The 23100-nt window shown below is 38.0% G+C and overlaps 1 protein-coding gene across 7 annotated transcripts in view; it reads left to right on the top strand.

Annotated features, from left to right (window-relative positions):
• Positions 1-23100, top strand: part of FBXW11 (F-box and WD repeat domain containing 11) — a 122599-nt gene that overhangs the window by 11031 nt on the left and 88468 nt on the right. For 2 of the 7 annotated variants that reach the window (XM_058723442.1, XM_058723439.1), the window contains exon 1: positions 10936-11113. The exons of the other annotated variants lie outside the window; for them this stretch is intronic. In XM_058723442.1, coding sequence (XP_058579425.1) covers positions 11069-11113 — 45 coding nt within the window. In that variant the 5' untranslated portion in view covers positions 10936-11068. Of the gene's footprint in view, positions 1-10935; positions 11114-23100 lie in introns of those variants that run through there. 7 annotated transcript variants of the gene reach the window in all.

Genomic DNA, 23100 nt, shown 5'->3' with positions numbered 1-23100 from the left:
GTAGCCATCCAGTACTGTCAGGCTGTTTCCCAAGATGACTCATGGTAGGGTTTATTGGAGGTTATCTTCCAGAATAGTCTGTCCGGTAGAACTTTCTGTGATAACGAAAATGTTCACTGCCTGTGCTGTTCAGTATGGTAGTCGCTAATCACATGTGGTTATTTTGAAATGTGGCTCTGTAACTGAGGACCTGAATTTTAAATTTTATTTTATTTAAATTTACATTTAAATAACCACCAGTGCATTTTTAGAACTTACCTTAATCCTAGGTCTGGTCATTTGTTTAAACCCCTTAGAAATCTGATCTGGTCACAGGCTCAAAGCAACTCCTTATTCCAGGTCAGGGCACATTAACCAGCTATGCAAGACTGATGTATAAAACCAGAATTCCAGTTTATTAATGATATGTGCATTTTGGTATGATTAATATAAACTTTCTGAATTTTTTTTATTTTTGAGAGAGAGAGGGAGAGAGAGAAGGGGGGGAGGGGCAGAGAGAGACAGACACACAGAATCCGAAGCAGGCTCCAGGCTCTGAGCTGTCAGCACAGAGATCGACACAGCGCTTGAACCCACCAACTGTGAGATGGTGACCTGAATCGAAGTCAGACGCTTAACTGACTGAGCCGCCCAGGCACCCCAATATAAACTTTTTTGATAGGTAATTTGCTTATTGGTTCCTGATTAGTATACCAGTTTAATTTTTTCAAATAAGAAACAAAAGTTAGAGGGACCCGAAGGTTCAAACCTAGTGACTGGCATATTGTATTTATGTGTGTAGACTTTACCTATCAGGTTCAATCATAGTCGGGTGACTTAGTTGGCATGAACTCAACCAGAGAAGTGAGATATTTGCTGGACAGGGACTGAGGCCACCTCGGTCCCACCCTACGTCAGGGATGGGTGGTTTTTCCCTATGGCAGAACCTCTTTGTTTGCTTTTATTTCCCAAATCCTTTTCTCATTAAGGCATGTGTTTTTAGACTAGTTAGTATATTCAACTTGAATGCATTCTTGACTTTATAGGTCTTGGAAGCCCTTTGTTTTCCTTCAGGTGCCTTTATCACTGCTATGATCCATTTTGTGTTCATTTTTTACTCTAAGAAAGCAGTTGGATGTTTTTGCTTCTGTGTAGCCTCTTTTTACCAAAACAGATTTATTAGCTTATTTAATTTGGTCATATAGTGTGGGGTAGAGTAAGACCATACTCATAAGAAATAAATTAGGTAGTACATTCTCTTTGCATTGTATCATGTTATTAAAAGAGCTTGTTTTTAGCTTACTTTATCGTTACTTTGGGACTTGTTCCTTCTGCTCTTAAAGTACCAAATTTGTATTTTAGGAAGTTAACCTTTCAGGTGTGTGCAAGGTGGGATGAAGAGACAGAAGGCACGAAGACCAGTTAGTTCACGTGAACAATGGGGAGGGCAAACCGAAGCATCGACAGTGGGTGTGAGGAAGGTGGGGAAGACTTAAAAGATGTAGGTGACAGGATCTACAGAACTTGGGGACTAGTTAAAGGAGTAGGCGATAGGTGAGTACAGTATGAATTTTAGGTTTTTGCCTTGGGCACCAGATGGATGTTTACTGTCTTTTCCAAGATAGAGAGTACTAGAAGAGCAGACAGGAAGTGGGAGTGGGGGAGGGAGAAGGAATGAGTTCCAATTTATAAGGAATTTGAGTTGCCTATCAGTGAATCCTCCAAGAAAAGTGTCTAGTGGGAATATGAACATCAGAGAGAGCAGGGAGAGAAGAGAATGGGTTGGGAATTTTTATTTTGTTTCAGTGGTAGCTCACTTTACTCAGAGTTCTGTTTCTCAGAGTGTAGATCTAGAAATCTACATTATCAGTGTATGGGAATGTTAACATAAAGGAATGGGCTATAACTCAGTTCAAATGACCTTGATACTGATCAAGAGGTATTACCACTCTCCTTTTTTTCTGAACCTGAGTATTCAGATTTAGATGCAAAGGAGTTTGCAAATTAAGTTCCATGCATCTGGTGACAAAAATAAGGGGGAAATAGCCTAAACAGTGAAGGTTCTGGATCAAGTGTGACATGGGAAATGAAAATTTGCTCTTCTCTCAGCCTGTCTCAATTCCTGAATGCTTCTCATCTAGCTGTGATGAGTGTGATTATGGTTTTTTAATGACACGTTTTTAACATCACAGCATGAGGTCTAAGGACAAGCTAGCTGTTTTGGATCCTAGTCAGTTGAAGAAAAGGTGAACTATTCACGTGGAGTGAAAATTAGCTGTGTTGGAATTATTGAGATGGTGTATCAGTCTAGTGGGCATATATTTAAGGGATTTGTTGGGCAAATGTTTACTCTATGTTGTTTTCACCTTATTCACTAATTCCCAGGTGAGCTGTAGCTCCATGATTTTGGTAATGAAAACACGGAGATTGGAAGAGTTCATTATAGCTACAGTGAATCAGTACTTGCCAAAAAGATTTTTTGAATACATTATATATGTCTATGCTACAAAATTGATTGATAAGGTACAAAAAGGAGTGGACAGTTAAAAAAAAAAGTCTGCAACTTTTTTTCCCTCTGGCTCCAGCTATTCAACCATATTTTTGCATAGGTTTCATATACGTGTGTGTGCTGTACATAATTCTTCTGAATCTTGAATTTTTTTAATATAAAACATGACACGGTCATTTTTCATATCAATTCCCGAAGAGCTCTCAAATTTTTTGAAGAGATAATTTAGAAGATGCATACTGATTTATTGTAGGTGCTATAATTTGTGAAACCAGTCTGGACTGATATTCATATAGATTATTTCCAGTCTTTTGCTGTTACACATAATGCTGTAAAGAATAATTTAGTGTGTATGTCATTTCATGTATGGAGAAGTAGATCTTCAGGACAGATTCCTAGGAGTAAGCATCACTAGATACACACTTTTAAAAATCCCATAGACATTGCCACATTGCCCTCCAGTTATACTGCAACAGTACCTACTCTCACAGGTTTTGCTTGAGAATATTCTTTTTTCCTGACACTCTTAATGGTGTTATGTGGATTTCAAGCTGATTACTTTTTAAACTGTTCTTCTCTTTTTCCCTCCCATAACTTTTTATTATGAAAAATTTCATATATATACATGGGGAAAAAAACAATACAACAAACACCTGTATAGTCTTAACACCTAGACTCAACAGTTGTTAACATTTTGCCGTATTTGGATCATTTCTCTGCTCTCTGCCTCAGTCCCCCCCTTTCCTCTCCTTATCCCCTCTTCCCTCCCCTTGTCTCCCTCTCATCCTTTCTCCTTCTCTGTCTCTCACCTTCTCCTGTCCTCCCCCAAAATACGTATCCTTTGTGGTGGTTAAAAATTTGACAGTGAGTTGCAAACATGATATTTCATTCTCTAAACATTCCAGCACCTGTCTCCTCTAAGAGTAAGAATAGTCTCTTTCTCTAAAACCACATAAGCACACAGCCATGTACAAGGTATATATCTATCTCTCTATATTTAATCTATATACATATGTAACCACACATTATTAATAGTCATATATTTCATACATTTATAAAACCACAATACTATTTTTATGTCTAAGAAAATGAAAATAACTCCATAATGTAATATCAAATATTCAGTTAGATTTTCCTAATTGTCCCAAGAATGTCTTTTCTGGCATGCCCCCCCCCCCTTTTTGTTTTAATGCCAAGACACCCTTTGTATTTGATTGTTCTATCTCTTTAATTTCTTTTCATTTAGAACATTCCCTCTACCTTTTCCCCTCCTCTCCCGGCATTGTTTTTGAAGAGTTCAGCTCAGTTGTCCTGTAGGATGTGCAACATTCTTCATTTGTTTATTTCCTTACGGTATCATTTAACTGGTTTCTGCAGGTACTATGTTTCCTGTAAACTGGAAGTTAGGTGAGAGGCTTGATTGCAACCAGGTTAAACATTTTGACAAGAATGTTTCATCATAGGTGAAGTGTACTTTGCATTGAGTCATGTTGGGAGGCACTTGATGACAGGTTATCCCATTATGAGCTATGCTAAATTTGATCCCTTGGCTGAGGTGGCAATAGCCAGATCTCTCCTTTTTAAAGGTACAATTTTATCCTCTGCTATTAGAAAGGAATTTACGGGACGGTATTTTGGCACCTTGTAAATACCCTGTTCTGTTACAACATTTCACCCAGTGGTTTCAGCATCCTGATCCTAGAATCAATTGTTATAATGAGAGTTACAAAATTGTGGTTTTCTATCATTCTGTCTACATTTATTAGCTGTCATTCACAGAGGCCATCCCTGTTTCTTCTCCTTTCTTTTGTGTAGCATCATACTCTCATGGACTTTTTATTTAGTGTGTTAACAATCAGAGTCTTTATTGGTGCTCAAATTGTCCCAGATTGGCTAATGAGAGCCCCTTCAAGGTAGTTCCTGCTTCTTTTTAATATGATCCTATCAATCTTTGTTTCTTGACTCTTTACTTTCCCTGCATTTCAGACACCAGCCATTTCTCCAAGAAGCTCTGATTCCTTTTAGTGGGGAATGGTATTTAGAAGCCCAAACCATTGTTGTTGGGTCGTGTCATTGCTTCTAGACCTTTTCAACAGAGCTAAAGAGCATATTTAAAAAGAACCATGAGATCATGTTCTGATTCAAATTTAATATTAACAGGGATGTTTTTCTAAACCCGTTAGCCTTTTGATTTTTCAGCATTGTAAGGGACCATATTGATATGTAATGGCCATCAAGTTGATATACAAATTGTTATGGAAATAGGCAGATAAATAACTTCATTCATTACTGAGCATGTACTCAAACAGGTACTGTTTGATTATTTGGGGAATACAGAACAGAATCAGATATGTACCTTGCTTCCAGAAGCTTGCAGTCTTTAGCATAAAAAAGTATAGTATAGGGTGAAGACTGGTAGGGATTGTGAGAGGTAGACACACAGTGTTTTACAGTTACTCTTTGAGGCCTGAGTGGAAATTAGATGTGATTGTGGGTGTATTGGGGCAGGGGATGACTTTCATAGCAAAGATAAACAAATGAACGATGACTGGCAGGCAATGGTGTGTATTGCCTATAGGGCGGGACAAGTAAGTAGTTCTGTGAATGTTGGAGTATAACTTGGGTGGTAGGATTGAGGGCAGATAAATTTGTAAAAATAGATTGTAACCAAATCTTGGACTTTATCCTTTAGGCCATACGTTACAAACTAGTAGCCTGTGGATTGAGCTCCACAGATTTACTTGGTCTGCATAGATTTAAAAAATTGAGACATTCCTTGTCAACACTGATTTCTGGTTTTATCTGAAAATTGGAGCTGGAGAGTGGCTGCTTTTTAGAGTCAGGGCTTGTGCTTTCCTGGTTCCTGTGTCCCCTGTAAGTTTGTCTTTATCTATTTGGCCCTTACAAACTTCTGATCTTGTGATCCTGCAGGATTGGAGGAGGGGTGTGAGGGTGGTGGATGTGATTTGAGAGGAGAGGTGACTGAAAGCTTGAGCAAGACCTGTGCTTTAGAAAGATCACAGTCGGTTTGGAGGATGTTTTGGAGGAGCGAGACAAATACGTAGACTATTGGAATATTCCAGGGAAATACAAGATAGTAACAGATGGTGCAAAGGGGATAAGATGAGACATTTTTAAATGTAGAATGGTTAGATTGTATTGATAGATGAGAGTATGTGTGTGTATGTATTGACGAGAATGTAAATCAAGCTCTATTAAAACATGATGTCCTGTTTTTAAAAAGCTTTGCATTCATAAATTGATTTCTGGAAGTTAACCACATGTTTTCATTATCTGTTGGTTAATTTTGGAAGATAGTGGTAATAGTTCCATGCATTGTTGTCACTGTGTAAAGTTTAGTTTTGTAATAGGCCAATAGCATCTTTCATCAAAAAATCTAACTCTGACCCAGCTTTATCAGAAAGTTGTGGATGAAGTGAATATTTATGATCTTATCATTTTCCTTATAATTATGGAGCTAAATATTCAGGCAAAAATATTAATAATGCTATATACTTATTTTTAAAGAGCTGCCTGCTTGTAATTCATTTTCCTCGTAGTGTCTCTCAGAAGTTAATCCAAAGGATAATGAGTTGACATGGAACTGTCTGGTACACTTAAAATCACACCTGTGTTAAAACCATGTATGTGGTTACGTATTTTGGGCATCTTCCCTGTCTGGGTGGGGCATGACTTGATCCAGTTCCATTGTCAATGCCATTACTCCAGGTATTTAATAGCATCACCAGCTTAGGCAGTCTGAGGGAGATAGACATGCAGAGCATGTAAGTGACAAGACTGGGAGTGAGAGTGACTCACAGTGACAGAAGCTATACCAGGATTCTGTGTCATAAGCTTAGGCTTCAAGGGGTGAACAAAGATTGGTTTAAAGGGCATTTGAAAATACATTTTTGTTATAACTTACATATAGTATAGAACACAAAGCAGCTGAAAAAAAAACCACAAGTCAGCTGAATGAATTTTTGCATATGTATATACAGCACACTGTGCAATCACTACCCAAATCAAGATATAGAATATTTCCAGAGCCTCTTGAGGGCTTCCTCATGTTTATGCCTCACCCAGTCCAGACCACCCAAAGGTCTGTTCTGGTCTTCTTCACTGTAAGCTAGTCATGGCTGTTTTTGGATTTTATACAAATGGAATCATACAGTTTATAGTCTCGTGTTTTTTTTCCCCTGCTTGTTACTATGTCTGTGAAATTCACCCATTTTGTTGTAACAGGTTCCCCCCGCCCTGTCCCGTGCATTATTCCATTGTATATATATAGTCCATGGTTTGTTTATTTTATTGTTGATGAATTAGTTGGATTGTTTCCAAAATTTGGCCGCTATTACGAATAGCACTCGTAAGGTGGACATAAGCACTTGGTTCTTTCGGTTATAAAAAACCTAGAGTGGAATTACTGGGTCATAGGATAGGCATATCTTCATATGTAGATACTGCTAAACAGCTTTTCAAGTGCTCGTGCCGACTTACACCCCCACCTCTAATGTGGGGAGTTCCAGTCATCGCTCGGTTTTGCTAGTCCTTTTAATTTTAACTATTCGGATGAATGTGTAGTGGTATCTATGACTATAAGCTATTGAGGTATAGTTTACATGCAGTAAAATGCACTCAGTTTAAGTGTACTCTTTGAGTGTTTAGAGCTATATACGCTCATGACCACTACTGTGATCAAGATGTAGAACATTTCTACCCCCTTGCCATCAAAAAAAAAACCCCAAACTTCTCTCACTCCCTTTGCAGTTCCCTCACACCTGTCCTTGGCCTCAAGTAGCCTGCTTTCTATAACTGTAAATTAGTTGTGCCTGTTTCAGGTGGACGTGTGTAGCATGTGTAGCATGCATATACTGCAGGTACTCTTGTCTTTAGCTTATTTTGCCCAGTGTAATATTTTTGAGATTCATTCCTGTGGAGTTAGTTTTTCATTCCTTTTCTTTGCTTAGCACTGTTACGTTACACAAGTACACAACAGTTTTGTTTATCTGTGCTCCTGCTGAAGAATATTTGGGTTGTTTCCACTGTTTGTTGTGAATAAAGCTTGTGTGAACATTTGTGTTCCAATTTTTGTTGGGACATTTCTCTTGGGTATACCTAGGAGTGGAATTGCTGGGAAGTGTAGATGTATGTTTAGCTTTTCCCAAAATCGTTGTACATCCTTACGGTTTTCCCTACAATATATGAGAGTTCCAGTTGCTCTACAGCCTTAGCAGCACTTGGCATTGTCAGATGATTTTAGCCATTCTGACACATGTGAAGTAGTATCTCCTTGTGGTTATAATTTACATTTCTTAAGGACTAATGATGTTGAGCATTTTTACATGTGCCTGTTGGCCATTTAGATATCCTCTCTAGAGAAGCACTTTTTCAAATCCTTTGACCCTTTTAAAAAATGGAGTTATCTCTTTCTTATTGATTTGTGGGAATTCTTCACAGTAGCCAGGAAACAAAATTCTTTGTCAGATACACATATTGCAGACATCTGTTCTGTGGCTTGCTTTTTCAGTGTCTTAATGTTGTCTTTTGATGGACAGAAGAAAAGTCTTAATACTTACAAAATCTAATTACTCAAGTTTTTCTTTTGTTGTTACTGGGTTTTGTGTCCTGTTTAAGAAACTTTGCCTACAGTCTTAAAAATATTCTAGCATCTTTACGGTTTTACTATATTAAAATAACTTTTTTTTAATGGTTGAGCTAGGAATCAAGATTCATTTTTCCCCCATATGCTTATCCAGTTAGCTCAGTGCCATTATTTACACATACATTAAAAAACTATTGAAAAACTGTTGAACACAAGAACATATGAACATAAGAAGTTTTTGTTTTTACAGAATTAACCATCTTTACAATACAGCAGTTAAAAGAAAAATAATGTAAAATAAGAAACAAAAATAAAAAATTCCTGGTAACTGTTAACATTTAGTATTTACCTTCCTTCGTGTACATACTTTTTCTTTTATGTACCTTTCATATGTTTTTCACATGTAAAATTGTTTTGCAAACTGCTTTTAAAATTCAGCAATACTTGTGGCATCTTTCTGAGCCATTTTATATTTCTTTATAATATTTTGAAGGTGTGCCTTATGTGTATGAATGTGGAAATAGCTAACTAGTTAAACTCTTACTTTGTTAGACATTTAAATTATTTCTAATTTATAACAACTTAAAGCTGGCTTGTTCCTTCTTATAGTCTAATTTTTGAATACATCCATGAGTATTATCTTGAGTATTAATTTCTAAGAGGTGGAATTGATGGGTCAAATACACATTTTTAAGAACCTGGTTATTTTGTATGGCCAAAAGTTTTATCCATTTTCTGTTACTTATATGGACATTAATATTCTTTATATTTTCTCTATAAAATTGCTGTTTTCTCCACGTTCATGCCATTTTCGAGTGTTAGTAATTAAAAAATAATACCAATTTGGTTAAGGAATTAAGTGATTTCTGTAAGTACTAGTGTTACTGGGTATGTTATGATGCTTGTCGCTATTTATGTTTCTTTTGTGAAGAAAGGGAAATGTGTAGAATAGCTGTAGTTGTACTCTTGTTGATTTAAATCCAGGTGCCTTGGGGAATTTGGCGGAAGGAAGTCGCCAGGGTAGGGAACTTCTGAGTTTGTTGTGGCTGGGACAGTGTTGCCTTTTTGTGATCAAAATGGCCATTTTTGGTAGAAGCCAGCTGCAGAAATATTTGCTTTACTCAGTGACCTGTCTGTGGCGAGCTTAAGCTGGTCCCTGCTCTGGCCAGACCCTGGCTTCAGATGCTCTTTGTGAAGCTCTTTGGGATCACTCACTGCCTCAAGGACACTCCTTCCTACTAGCCTGCTTTGAGCTAGGAGGCGAGGTTCTGCTGGGAATTTCATGTACTTTTTAGGTAGGCTTCTGTTTATTTACATTCAGTGAACCCTACTTCCACTCCTGTTTTTTTTTTTTTTTTTATTGTATTTTATAGAAATTTCTTGAAATGTTTTATATATGTGCAGGGCATCCTAGCCAGGTTTCCAGTGCCAATGTAGACTCTTTTATTTTGACATTGCTTTGATGATTTCAGTTGCACCAATCAGAAATCCCAACCTTGACACCTTTGTTTCCCTCCTAAGTCTTGTCTGGTTTTGTTCTTTTTCATTCTAGCTTTCTGTACTTAGTTACAGTGATTCCCCCACCCCTTTAGTGTCTTGACCCAACAAGTTCTTTATTGGGGAAACTTCACCCTTTCCTCCTTTCTTGCATAATTAACCTCTGCGTGTCCTTCAGAGCTGATTTCAAGCATCAGTTCTTTAGGGGTTGTGTCTGGGTCGCCTAGGTACCCCTACAGGTTGGATTCCCTTGTCACATTCTTAGCACTCACTTCTTTTCCTTCGCTGCTGTTAACATAATCGTACTTGATAAATGTATTGCACAATCCCCCACTAGACAGCTCCTTTGTTAGAAAGTACTCTTCATGGGGACAAGGATCATGTCTGTCATGCCATATTCAGCTCATAGAATATTTCCAGCATACAGTGCATACCCTATAGCTGCCCAGTTGAATGAGGGAATAAATTTGGGAGGGCAAATGAGAATTACCACGTTGTATCAGAAGTTTATATTCACTTTAAAAATGAATGTATTTGTTCCTTACATGCTTGGTGTTTCCAGTTTCAGTATCATCTCTTAATTTTAAATGACTTGATCCTGAAGATTAAACCGTCGGCATTAGAAACTCCTTTCAGGGGTCAAAAAGCATCCCTTCTTTCCCTCTGCCTCTAAACCAGATTTCTAAATCTGTCATTGACTTCTAATCTCTCCAGATTATTTTGCTAATACTTAAGCTGTCATTCTGAAGGATGTGTCAACTGTTGTAACTGCTGATTCTTTCCTCCTCCCCTTTCCGTGTGTGTGTGTGTGTGTGTGTGTGTGTGTCTGTCTGTCTGTGTAATAGGATCACTATTCCTGGGAGTTGGTTCCTTAGGTCAAGTAAATTGGGTAAATTCCTCATATAATCTCCTCTTGGAAATTCACTTAATAGTTGTCATTTTAATAATTTGTTTCCCAACATTTCCCAAACTTTCTGACCCCAGAATGCTTTTCCTCTATTGTGGTTTAAAACCGATGCAATCTAAGAGCTATTCTTGACTGTCATTTTTGTCATTTCATCCCAACTTCTTGTATTCAAGAGTTCTCTATCTTCTTGTCAAAGTAATGAGGGAGGGAGCTAGCACTTGTTAAATGCCAGATTTACATCTGTTATTCCTTTTAACCTTCTATAACTTTGAGTGAAAGGTAGGCTTATTTTCTGCATTTTAGCATGTGAGGAAACTGAGACTGGAGAAGAGAGGTTTTTTGTTTTTTGTTTTTGTTTTTTGCTGAAGGCCACATAGTGGGTTTTATCTATGTTTATCTGCGGTGTCTACAAAGCATTGTGTTCTTTCTCTTGTGTAGAGAAAAACACTCTTCTGCTGATTTGAGAAACTGCACCTCCAGCTATCACTTAAGTTCCGTTTGAGGAGTGTTAGCCTCAGGAGCCGCAGGGCCTCTAGGCTCTTGGTGGGCAGCAGCATTGGTGCTTGAAGAGATGGAGAAGAGAAGGCTGAGAAAACCCTGGACTCCTCCTGCCTTTGTAAGCCCTCATGCTTTCTTCTCTCCCTCATTCCTTGCTTACCTCATTATTCTCTTCAGTTCCAGGCTTTCCTACTGTATGTGACTTCTTCGTTGGAATTTTAGGTTGGCTTTTATCAGTAACATAGGAGCTAATATTTATTGGGTGCCTGCTTTGGATGTAGCAGGCTGTCCTCTCTAGCCCTCTAAATAGCCGACTCACTTAAAGTCACAGTGTTGAACCTGGGATCTTAACCCACCTCTGTTTTTGTTTTTGTTTTTGTTTAGCCTCAGTAAATTTTTTCGTAGGGAAAACCTACCTAAGCAATTAAAATCTATGAAATCATGGGTTTGGTGTTCTAGTTATTTTTTATAATATATATTGAAGTCTATGGCTATTAAACATTAAAACATCATTTACGTACCACTGAAAATCACCTTGAATATTCAGCCTTGGGAAATGTTCCTGTAATCCACCCTTTTAACTTTTTCTCTTTATCTGTTTATTCATGAATGCTTCAGTATGTATCTGTAAAAGAGGAGGACTTTAAAAACAAAGCAAAAGATTGTTAAAAACACACACAGAGCACACAATTCCATTATTATACCTAAAACATTACCAATATTCCTTGCTATCAAATAGTCTGTTTATATTTGCCTACTTGTCTCAGAAATAATTTTTGAATTAATAAACTTAATTTTTTAGAATAATTTTAGATTTACAGAAAAATTGAGCAGACAGTACAGAATTTCATGTATTTTCCCTCCCCTTGCAGTTTCCCCCACTATTAACATCTTACATCAGTGTGGTACACTTGTTAAAATTAATGAACTAATATCGATGTTTTATTATTAACTACAGTCCATAGTTTATGCAAGTATCCTTAGCTTTTTTTTTTTTTTTTTTTTTTTTTTTAACCTCACGTCCTTTTTTTGCTCCAGGATCCCATCCAGGATGCTATCTTAACATTCAGTGGTCATGTGTCCTCAGGCTCTTCTTGGCTGTGTCAATTTCTCAGATTTTGTTCTTGATAATGTTGACAGTTCTGAGGAATTTTGGTCAGGTATATTGTATTGCCCTCTATTGAATTATCTTGTTTTTCTCATAAATGGTTTTTTATTATTTATTTTATTTATTTATTTTTAAAAAAATTTTTTTTTCAACGTTTTTTATTTATTTTTGGGACAGAGAGAGACAGAGCATGAACGGGGAAGGGGCAGAGAGAGAGGGAGACACACAGAATTGGAAACAGGCTCCAGGCTCTGAGCCATCGGCCCAGAGCCTGACGCGGGGCTTGAACTCATAGACCGCGAGATCGTGACCTGGCTGAAGTCGGACGCTTAACCGACTGCGCCACCGAGGCGCCCCGGTTTTTTAATAATTGTTTTTTTCAGTTTAGGGGCCAGACTTGGTTCACACCTTGCATATAGTTAATAGTCTCTTAAATTTTTTTAATCTATAAAAATTGCCTCTCCCATTTTTTTTTTTCTTGTCGTGTATTTATTAAAGAACTGGGTTGGTCATTTGTTGTGTGTAACTTTAAAAATTCTGGATTTTGCTGATTATATCCTCTTTAGGTCTACATATTCTCTTCTTGGTATTTCTTGCAAATTGGTAGCTAAATCCAGAGGTTTGTTGGATTCAGGTTCAGTGTATTCTGTATTAGTTAAAAAACAAAAGACAACACAACCCGTGCTTGCTCTCCTGTGCCATGGCGCTTTCTTATTTTTGTGATATTCTCTGTTCTTTCCAAGTTAGCTGAGTTTTGAAGAAACCTAGGACTCTCATGCATGTACATTTTTCTGAGTTAAAAATTGTATAATTAAAAAAAAATTGCATCATTTATTGATGGTAGGTAGTGGAGCAGTATGGTGGCAGGCGTGTCTACATGTAGTTGTCAATTTTGCCAAGGACGATGATGACACAATTTATGGTATTGACCATCAGTATTAGAGTATTATTCTTGTAGGTTTTTATTTTTAACCTTCTCCTTTTCCCAATTCAGATATGTAATGACTTTTGCTACTGTTAGTATATACTTAAACTTTATTTTAAAAAAAAGAATTTGAATGATTACAATGACACATACATTGTAGGAACATAAAAACAAAATAAATGGGAAAATGAAGATGAAAGAAAAAATAAATGTAGGAAAATAAGATGAAGGAAGGAGTAAAGTTATGTAAAAATGCACAGAATAAGATCAGTTGTCATAGGAGGGGCACAGATTAGGCTCTGCTTGTGGATAGTGTTCTTTGTAGCAGTTTGCAGGAATTTTGTATTTTTAGATGACAAATATATTACTTTCCCCAGGGTTATTTATTTATTTGGTGTTTGTACTCAGTAATGCCAGTCTCATTGCTTATTTGGAATGAAGTGCCTGCTAAGATGTGGGTCAGGTTTCTCAGTGTTTGGTTTCAGAGCTCATTAGAAAATCAGGACTCATTTTTTTCTGTTGTGCCTTCTTTGTACAGTTTTCTTACAGTTTTGATTCGTTTATCCTGTTATATAGGTTTTTTGTTCTCTAGTCTCTGTCGTAGAACACGAATGAGATATTCTTGGGACATTTAGTTTTGAAAACCTTTGTTTATTAGTAGAATAAAGTGTGACTTCATAGGAAAGAAAATAAGAATTTAAGAATGTTTCACCAGCAGAATATGGTGTCTTTATAACTTTGGCCATATCAAATATCTTTTTTGAGTTTTGCCTGTTGTATTCACACTAAATAGTTCAGGTTTCTTCCGTTTTTTCCAGTTAAAGTGGCCGAAAATCCTACTTAAATCTGGCTTAAGCCAAAACACAGAATTTGTAATACGAAAAATGTAGAGGTAGTTACGGACTCAGGTTTTTTCCTCAGACGCGAAGTGATACCTCCTGGTGACCCATCTCCACACTCTCCCTTGTGGTAGCATGAGGAGGGCCTCATCAGCACCTCCAGCTCTCATTGTCTCATGTTCAAGCTCAGTGGGAAAAGAGATGTCTTTTCTTGTGGCTTCCATAGAGGTCCTGGGATTCGAAGCAGAACATGTGCCCACCTCTGAATTCATCGCTGTGATTAAGAGATATGGGCAGAAAACAAAGTGTCACCATCAGTCCCTTAAAATTATAGCACATTCTTCTCTGGCCCCTGAGTCAGGTTTTTGCCCTGCATGTAAACTTTCTGGACTTTCCATGTTAATTATTTGATAACAAATATTTATGGAGTTCCTACTATGAACAGGCACTATAAGGACTTAAAAATATTACATTGTAAAGTTTTTAATGTTTATTTATTTTTGAGAGAGAGAGTGGGGGGGAGGGGCAAAGTTGGAGGGGGACAGAGGATCCAAAGTGTGCTCTGTGCTGATGGCAGAGCCTGATGTGGGACTCGAACTCATGAACTATGAGATCATGTCCTGAGTCAAAGTCCCATGCTTAACCGACTGAGCAACCCTGGTGCCCCCAAAATATCACATTGTAAATTGGTAAATTGCCTTTCCAGTTGCTTGTAGAATTCTCTATTTTTATGTTATTATGGAAATATAACAGTTATTTTGGAAATAAACTATAATTTTTATTTTTGTTTTTATTTGAAGATTTTATTTTTGTAAATGTTTATTTTTGAGAGGGAGCGAGTGGGGAGGGGCAGAGACAGAGAGAGAGAGGAAGACAGAGAATCCCAAGTAGGTTCCAAGCTGTCAGTGCAGAGCCATATGCAGGGCTTGAACTCACAAACTGTGAGATCATGACCTGAGCTGAAATCAAGAGTTGGACACTCAGCTGATTTGAGCCACCCAGGTGCCACTTAAAGATTTTATTTTTAAGTAATCTCTACATCCAACATGAGGCTTGAACTTACAACCCTGAGATCAAGAGTTGCATGCTCTACCGACTGAGCCAGCCAGACACTCCTGGAAATGAAGTATACTTTTTAAAAGAAAATTGATGACTTTAAGATTTTCCTGTGGTTTATAGACCAGTTTTTGGCTTGGGAATTTGATTATTTTCAACATCAGAGTAATATCACCCTTTGAGCCTTTTTTTATTTACATCCCAATCTTGGTAGCTGTTTCTGTTGTTTCTTTGTAGAATTTTAACTCACCAGTTAAAAGAAATGTGGCTTGTGGATTTTTTTTTCCCTCTTAAATGCAGCAGGAAATGTTCCTTTGAGATTTGTTTTCTGATCTTCCTCTCAATTCTGTATTCTCTCAGAGTTAATGAAAAATTTATTATGATGGCGACATCTGTGTTCTGTGCTTTGTAGAACATCTTGGCTGATTGCGTATAGCTGAGTCATTCATAAAGTTATTAAAACAGTGGAGTTGAACAAAGAAGTCCAGTATCTCTTAAACTTATATTTGGGCTTTCCATCTTGACTTCATTACTTTGTGTGAGGACTCCCAGAGTGCTACCGTCTACCCATGTTCATATGTACTCCTGCAAAAAGAGTCTGAAACGTACAGGTTGACCTTACTGGAGCATGTGTTCAGCAGTAATTATCTGCTGTTGAGACTAGGTGCTTTCAAGAGGATGTGCACCAAAAGCACAATGTGAGAGATTTAGAGGACTTAGGCTAGAAAAGCATTTTAAGAAGATGGACAGAATGCTCTGTAGAGTCCCTTTCAGCTCCAGAATATAATGAAATCTCTGGCTTCAAGCAGCGAGAACTCTCCTTACCCAGTTGCCTGCAGGAAACAGACAGTGTGAAGGGAATCAAAGACATCCTTGCTGTGCAGCAAGCAGCAGGAATCCTTCACTAAGGCAGCCCTAGCCCCTGGCTGAAAGACAGATTCATTTGTTCGCAGGGCCCAGTGGATTGTGAGGCACATAACTTCATTCTTATTTGAAACCAAGGTCAGCCTAGGATATGAGGACAATGGACTACATGAGAAACTAGAGCAAGTGTAAAGTTTGCTATAAATGTAATTAAGGGATGATAAAATGTGACCCTTTATAGGTTAGCTTTGACAACTCTTTGTGCTCTTCCTAGCTAAAGAAGCAAAATTTTGATTGCCATTGTTTTCTTTTTTTTTTAAGTTTTTAAATTTATTTTGAGAGAGAGTGGGAGTGTGCAAGAGGGAAAAGGGGGGGGGGGAGAGGGAGGGAGAGAGAGAGAGAGAGAAGAGAAGAGGAGAGGAGAGGAGAGGAGAGGAGAGGAGAGGAGAGGAGAGGAGAGAATATTCCAAGCTGGCTCTGTGCTGTCAGGGCAGAGCCCAACTCGGGCTCAATCCCATGACCCTGGGACCATGGCCTGAGCTGAGATCCAAAGTCAAACGCTTAACCAATTGAGCCATTCAGGCGCCCCAATTACCATTGTTTTCTAAGTCAGTCAATACACAGTTGATTGTGTTTGTGTATGTATAAAGTTTTAAACACTGAGACTCTACTAACTTGGCTGGTTAGGTCTCTGAAAGTAAGTATATATTTGAGAAATCAGCAGTGTTTAGAAAATATTAGAGGGCTTGTTTAAAGGGTGTAAGGTCTGAATTGAAAAGATTTCTTTGTAGGACCGACTTTCATTCTATAGATGCTTTTTCAGAGTTAATGAAACAGGAAGCATATTAGATGGTGAAAGCTTTGAAAGTCTTTGGAAGGTTGTTTTTTTGTTTTGTTTTTTTTTTGTATTTTGGTGTTTTTAAAATACCATTAGTTAGTAGGGTTTAAGTTTTAATACTCTTAAAAGCTGTGAAACTGCATTTCTTTAAAATATTTATTCTTCTTTAGGAATTTAGCTGTCTTCTTTAGTGAACTGGGAAGGAGTATAGCTTTATTTCCAGAAATAATTTTAATACCAGAATATTTAGTTTTGAGAATTCTTGTGTCTATTGAGGCAGTTAGTGTACTGGTATGCTCAGTAAGCCTTTTTGAATAAATAATCAGTTTAAAATGAAAAAGTTCCAATATGATTGTGGTATGGTCTGACTGTAATTGAGTCAGACCCATTGAGAGTAGATATAAGTCACATCATCTTCCTGAAAATGATATCTCTTCCTAGAAAAAAATGAGAATATCCATTATATCAGGGAAAAAAGTTTTCCCTTTCTGTATGTTCTAATGGTCTTTTAGAAACATGTTGAACTTTGCACTCTCATAAAAATAGGTCAAGGATTTTGATTCAGTATGTCATATAGCAGTCAGACCTTGTTGTGCAGACATGTTCACAAGTTCTCTGATTAAAGTTTTTTTGGCTTGTGAGAGTTGATAGGACTAGGAAGGGATGCAGCCAACCCCTATGTTTGGAATGGGAAGTTGGATTAACTCAGAGTGGGGTTTGGTGCTCTGGTGTAGATAATGAAATCAGGTGTCCCGCAGGTCTCAGATGATGTCGAAAACATGAGGTGAGGTTTTAGGTCTCTTACCCGGAAGTCCTCTCAGATGTTATGGAGTATGGGTTGTCGGATATATGGAGGTGGCAGCGTTATAAGACAAAACACCTGTACTTAAGAGTTTTTTTTGTTTTTTGTTTTTTGTTTTTTTTTTTGCTGAGTTCCCTTAGTTAGCTGTCTAGAAGCCTCAGGCATTGAAATGAATTTAGGTTAGTGTATTTGTTATCTCAGAGTGCAGCTAAATTCTGAGACCTAGCTTAACCCCACCTGTTCTCCACCTTCATTGAAGGGTAATAGGCCAGAATCAGGGGGACAGGTTGCGATGACCAGTTCCGTAAGTAACAGTGGGGAAGTGCCAGTTCCTGTGTTTGGAGGTGGCCTGGAAGAGAGGATTGAGAAACCGGAGTACTGTGTTGCCCATTGTCGGTCAACTGCATCTGAAAATCTATAGTGGACCAAAAAAAAAGAAAGAAAGAGAAAGTAAAGTAAACATCATCTGTATTTACTTCTGGATATTTTATATATATTTTATGTTTTATTAAGTAAAAATGGGATCATTACGAAAGTCCTGATTTGTAGCCTTTATTCACTTCATATTTCTTGAACTTTTTCAGTGTATTTTAACTTTCCATATATTGTAAACTTCCTTCTGGGTCAATAAATATACTCCTACAACAGGATTTTTATTTGGTGGACACATAATATTCTGTCTTCTGGACGGTCTGTAGTTCATATAACCAATCTCTATTGTTGGGCATTTTTTCCTTTGCTGTAATGACAGTGATGTGATGAACATATTCTTAGCTGTATTTTTGGACATGTCTTTATTTTTGTCCATAATTTAATTTTCCACACTTGAAATTGCTGAGACAATGATGTACCTGTTTTTCAAGTATTGAGTATGTATTGATAAGTTGCACAGGAGAGGTTGTATAGATGGGTAACAAGAAGATAAAATTTGCAAGTAGATTAGAGGAAATTGCTGCTCCAGGGAGTTTAATGGCAAGCAAAGGAGATGAGAGGCAGTATATTTTAGGGAAGAAAGCAGGGATTTTGGAGTCAGATAGAATTGCAAATCTGCACTTTTGACCTCTCGCCAATTATTTGCTGTGTCTTGTCTTCAGTTTCTTCCTCTTTATTTTTTTTTTACTTTTTATGTTTATTTTTTGAGAGAGAGAGACAGAGTGTGAGTAGGAGAGAGGCAGAGAGAGAGACACACACAGAATTCGAAGTAGGCTCCAGGCTCTGAACTGCCAGCACAGAGCCTGACGCGGGGCTTGAATTCACTGGCCGTGAGACTGTGACTGAGCCACCCACGCGCCCCAGTTTCTTCCTCTTCAAAGCTAAGGTACCTGTCTGGCCAGAGGTGGTATGAGAGTTAATGAGATCACAATACAGTGTGTGGCACATAGTAGGCACTTTGAAAATATGAATGTGCATCCCCCTCCCACTTTATCCTTTTTTGGTAAATTTTCATTTACATTTATCACTTTCATTGAAAATGAGGTTAAGCTTGTAGTTTGGTGGTCTCCCCTAGTCCTGAATAAGCTTCCTTATTGGACCACAGATGCTAATTGACAAAGGCTCAGATGTACTTAATCTTACTGTTTAATTCTCTCCTGTCTCAGGATTTGTGGATCTTGGATAAACCGCATTGGGATTGGGTTCAGACTGATCCGACCTGGAGCTTGCTGGGGGAGACTGTTCCTTCTTGGCAGCTGAATCTGATACTGGGCCTAGTACAACTGAGGACCCTTGTGGCTTTGCCGGAAGTAGATGACTTTGTTACATCCTGTTCTCTGTCATGCTGCTTAGGACAGAGATTTTGCTCCCCCCATTCATATATCTAATCCCCCTTTCCAGCTTCTGTGAGAGCTCTGAAAAACCTGGGGACATTTTTGAATGCTGGGTGGTAGTTGTTAAGTGGACAAGGATGCCTTTTTACCTATGGAGTCACTCGTGAATAAGGTGCTAGCATTTTGAGGTGTACTGCTATTTCTGAGGGTCACTAGGTAAAAAATATTTTTCTACCATTCCAGCATCTTTTTTTTTTTTTTAATTTTTTTTTTTTTTTTTAACATTTATTTATATTTTGAGACAGAGAGAGAGCATGAACAGGGAGGGTCAGAGAGAGGGAGACACAGAATCTGAAACAGGCTCCAGGCTCTGAGCTGTCAGCACAGAGCCCGACGCGGGGCTCGAACTCATGGACCGCGAGATCATGACCTGAGCCGAAGTCGGCCGCTTAACCGACTGAGCCACCCAGGCGCCCCTACCATTCCAGCATCTTAACACAACTGTAAACTACAGTTGTTAAAAATGGACTTAACTCATTCTTGGGAAAAGAATTTGTTTTTATTTAAGTTGTCAAATTACTGTTTATAATGTATAACAACTTACAATTAAACAAAATAAAACATCACTTAAAATTATGCAATGTAGTGTTAAACTGTTATCATAAGTGCTCGATGTTCATTGGAGAAAAATCAGAAAATATGAATGAATAAAAATTCAAAAAGAAAAATTACCTTCATCTGTCTACCAAAGATAAATCTGCAAAGATCTATTTTAATTTTATTAGCTGCAAGATCTGGTCTCTCATTTTAGATAATCATTCAAGATGAGATCATTTCCTGGACATTAAAATATTTGTTTTTAAAATTATTGTAGGGTTTAAGGAAAGTCTGGGCTCTGGCTTTGAGTCCTGATTTCACTGCTGTTTGTTTAAATTTGAAGCTCTAAAACTTGCAGATAGTATCAGGTTTCCTCACCCTTCTTTTTTTTTTTTCTTCCTCCTTCCACTGTGGCCTCTTCCTCATACCCTTTTCTTCTTTTCACATATATCCCAGCCTGAAGATGCTCTGTGGTATATTGTTTATAAATACGGAGTTCTACCATACAGTTGTTAACAATTAAAGCAGTAACTTTCTTAGTTATGTCATATAGTTTATACCATCAAATTCTGCTATAATAAAATATCATTATAAGGAAAAGAAAGTCTTTCACACATGGAGGCATTGGACTAGTATTCAGTTCTTCAAAGGGCTTTGGTGGATGCCTTTAAATCGTGAGTTAACTTTTATTCTACAACCTGATTACTGAATTATCGTTCTTGGTTTTAAAAGTAATACAATTTTTGGTGGGAGTTCGCTCTTGTAGTTTGCTGTCAAACATTTTAACAGTAGAAGCCTAGGTTTTGAATCTTAGGGGGTGCTTTTAAAAGCTTTCTGTGGTTCTAGGGGCGCCTGGGTGGCGCAGTCGGTTAAGCGTCCGACTTCAGCCAGGTCACGATCTCGCGGTCTGTGAGTTCGAGCCCCGCGTCGGGCTCTGGGCTGATGGCTCGGAGCCTGGAGCCTGTTTCCGATTCTGTGTCTCCCTCTCTCTCTGCCCCTCCCCCGTTCATGCTCTGTCTCTCTCTGTCCCAAAAATAAATAAAAAACGTTGAAAAAAAAAATTAAAAAAAAAAAAAAAAAAGCTTTCTGTGGTTCTGTTTTCATTACAGCTGCTGCTGCTTGAAAAGCAGTAGTCTGAGAATTCGGACACAATAAGGATAGTTCCTAATTTGGATGACTTTTAATACTTGCTTTATTTGCTTTGAGGTAAGGACAGCCTCCAACTGAAAGAATGGATACTCTGTAGCTTTCACATCCATGTTTAGAGAGAGAGTTAGGTAATCTCCTTGAGCCTGCCTATTGTATGATTCTTCAGGACCAAATCCCCACTCCTGGATAGAGATTCCCAGTGGAGAGTGTCATGGCCAAATGGTAACCATAAAATGGAGCTTTTATTTCACTTCTGTTATTTGGTAGCCCTCATTTCATTATCATGGCACTCTCTGTTTTATATCCTGTCCTATCAGTAGGGCATAGTGGAAATTTTATTAGGAAAAAAAGAACCTAGACTGGGTTATGAAAATTGACTGTAGGCATGTACTTCCAAAGGTAAGTGCTGGCCCTTGTATCCACTCTTTGCAGCCTGGCTGGAAGAACTTTGTATTGGTTGTAAAATAAAAACGAGAGACTGTCTTGTAGGTTCTTCAAGAGACTTCTGTTTCTAACTTCTCTTCAACATGCTTCTCTCCAGCTGCCAGGAGTCGTTCCTCTCTGCTTAAAACGGTTTAACAGTTGTCTCCTCATTGACTCTAGCAGTGTTTTGAACTCTAAAGTTTTTGATGTCTCACTCGAAGGCATTAAAAAATCAAAACGCTCTTATTTCACAATATCTATAAAAACATACATGGTTTTTGTACCATTGACTTCCTCTCTTTATCTCTTTATTTGGGTTACTATTGAGCAGAATTCTTTTTTCTCCATTCTTGCATGTGGCAGATGCTTCCCACATGTTCCTGAAAACATAGATCTTTCTCTCATGCTGGCTTGAGTTGGCTTGGCTTTGGCTTGATATTCTGCTTTGTCCCCACCTTTGAGTCTAAGAACCTTACCCCCACCCTTGCCAGTATGTTGCATGTTCTGCTTCTATCCCTTTGACAGATGTGTTTGAAACAGTATGTATGCCGAGTTGCTGGAAAAAAAAAACTTGCACATGTTGATAAAGAATTGGACCGCACACTTGGGGAGTTTTGGTTGCTTACTGGTGAGTTATACAGCACACAGTATGAGAGCTGTTGTCCTACAGGATGAAGTCCAAGTTTGATAGAAGGGTTTATGAAAGACCTCTGTGATTTGGCCTTTCCGCTTTCCCCATCTCGTACTGAAATACTTCAGTAATGCTAAATTAATTGCAGATCTTTGAGTAGGATGTGCCATTTCTTAGCTCTTTGGCTCTGCTTATGCTATTTATTCTGCCTGGAATGTCTTTCTTTCTCTTTTTACCCTGGCTGCCTCCTACTCATCCTTTATGGCTTAGTTTAGGCATCCTTCTCCTTTGGGCGGGTTAAATCTATTTGTGTGTGTGTGTGTGTGTGTGTGTGTGTGTGTGTGTGTGTGTGTGTTACACTGCACATTCTCAAAATTCCCTCCTTTGAACTCCCGGACAAGAGAGAATTTCTTAATTGCTTTTCTGTCTGCAGATATAAGTTGTTTGTTGAACAAAATAGTATTTAAGCTACTCTATTGGTTATCCCAAGCATGATGATAGGAGTTAGATGAGGCTGGTAATGATTCTGTGGGAGGTGGTTTAAAGAAAAAAAATTAGAGGATTTATAGAAAACCCCTAAATATATATTTATAAAAATGTAGAAAATGAGGCATACATCTGAATCAGAGTGACATTAGAGAGACCATTGACATAAAATACCTCTTTGGGTAGCTTTTAAAAGAATTGCCTCTTTGAGAAGGAATCAGGGCAGGATATTCAAAACAATCCCATCTAGAAACAGACCAAAGTTAGCTTTTGTGAGTTCTCCTTCAAGCCAGCCAATTAGAAGACAAGGTGCCTGCAGCTACTTTTTCCTTTTGATTTGTGGTTCCTATGGCAATAGGAAGAGAGACTAGGACATTTCTCTCCTACCTCTTTTAATAACTTTTTGCTTTTGAAAAATGCCAAAAGCTGTTATTCTTCTTGTCTTTACTTACTTACGGTATTTCTCACCATGATGGCCCTGATTTTTAAAAAATTTTTTTTGATGATTATTTATTTTTGAGAGAGAGAGAGAGAGAGAGAGAGAGAGAGAGCGTGCGCGTGCATGTGAAGGGGGAGGGGCAGAGAGAGAGAGGGAGACACAGTCTGAAGCAGGCTCCAGGC

The sequence above is a fragment of the Neofelis nebulosa genome, chromosome 1 (genome assembly GCF_028018385.1).
Source record: "Neofelis nebulosa isolate mNeoNeb1 chromosome 1, mNeoNeb1.pri, whole genome shotgun sequence".
NCBI classification, from domain to species: Eukaryota; Metazoa; Chordata; class Mammalia; order Carnivora; family Felidae; genus Neofelis; species Neofelis nebulosa.
Note: the sequence above shows the minus strand (reverse complement) of the source record. Positions and strands in the feature narration are given on the sequence as shown.